Below are 1,317 nucleotides of genomic sequence, written 5' to 3'. Positions count from 1 at the left end.
GTCGAGAGCATCGATCGCTCTCAATGTGCACAGCAGGATATGCGTGTTTTTACATAAATAAGAAGTCTGAACCTGGTAACATTGATTTCCAGGTTTGATTGTCCTACACGCCTCTCCCGCGTACTACGTTTCACGCAACAGGCTGCAACACCAATGTGGAGTCTAGTCTGAAGATCAGTACCACCTGTAACTGTGCCTAATCTGCTCCCGACTTTCATGCCGACACCGAGGATGAAGAAGCAAAACGTCCGGACCCTGTCGCTCATCCTCTGCATGTTCTCCTACTTGCTGGTCGGCGCCGCGGTGTTTGACGCGCTGGAGTCCGAGTCGGAGAGCTCCCGCAGACGCATCCTGGAGCAGAAGCGCAACGAGATGAAGAAGAAGTACCGCTTCTCCGAGGACGACTACCGCGAAATCGAGCGAGTGGTGCTGCAAGCTGAGCCCCATCGCGCCGGGAGACAGTGGAAATTTGCTGGCTCTTTTTACTTTGCCATAACAGTCATCACCACCATTGGTAAGTTAATGTAATGCTTGTATCTCTGGAGGTGAGAGATGGTGTTTTACTCTGTTGCTATAATATTTACAGTGGAGCATTGAAGAATGCAACATTTAAGGCTCATTAAAACATTACAGACTCATTAAAAACAGACAGTTTGTTTTACTACCCAAACGTTGCTACAGTGTGCGTCACAGTGCTCCTCTCATTTTCACCTCTCTGCATTAAGGTTATGGACATGCAGCACCAGGCACAGATGCAGGAAAGGTCTTCTGCATGTTCTATGCAGTACTGGGCATTCCCCTGACTTTGGTCATGTTCCAGAGCCTGGGTGAAAGGATGAACACGTTTGTCCGCTATCTCCTGCATAAGACAAAGCAGTGTTTGGGCTGTCGACGCACCGAAGTGTCCATGGAAAACATGGTCCTGGTGGGCTTCCTGTCCTGCATCGGAACCCTGTGTGTTGGGGCTGCAGCCTTCTCCCACTTCGAGGGATGGAGCTTCTTCCATGCTTACTACTACTGCTTCATCACACTCACCACTATTGGCTTTGGGGACTTTGTGGCCCTGCAGAAAAAGGAGGACCTACAAGAAAAATCGCCCTACGTGGCGTTCAGCTTCATGTACATCCTGGTAGGGCTAACTGTTATCGGGGCCTTCCTGAACTTGGTGGTGCTTCGCTTCCTCACCATGAACACTGAGGATGAGAGGAGAGATGCTCAAGAGAGGGCGTCAGTGAAGAGGGACAGAGGCCTCTTGGATGGGGGTCTGGGGCTCCATGTTGTAGGGGAACAGAGCAGAGAGAGCCACAGAGAGAGCCA

The 1,317-nt window shown here is 50.7% G+C and overlaps 1 protein-coding gene across 1 annotated transcript in view; it reads left to right on the top strand.

The window, feature by feature from the left end:
* Window positions 1-216: 216 nt before the first annotated feature.
* kcnk15 (potassium channel, subfamily K, member 15) overlaps window positions 217-1,317 on the top strand; it is a 1,603-nt gene continuing 502 nt past the window's right edge. Inside the window, exons 1-2 of the mRNA XM_035655938.1 lie at window positions 217-514; window positions 726-1,313. Coding sequence (XP_035511831.1) covers window positions 217-514; window positions 726-1,313 — 886 coding nt within the window. The remainder of the gene's footprint in view (window positions 515-725; window positions 1,314-1,317) is intronic.

This window comes from Morone saxatilis, unplaced genomic scaffold (assembly GCF_004916995.1).
Source record: "Morone saxatilis isolate NCDOM2014 unplaced genomic scaffold, NCSU_SB_2.0 Contig15, whole genome shotgun sequence".
NCBI lineage: Eukaryota > Metazoa > Chordata > Actinopteri > Moronidae > Morone > Morone saxatilis.
This window is presented reverse-complemented; position numbering and strand designations above follow the sequence as displayed.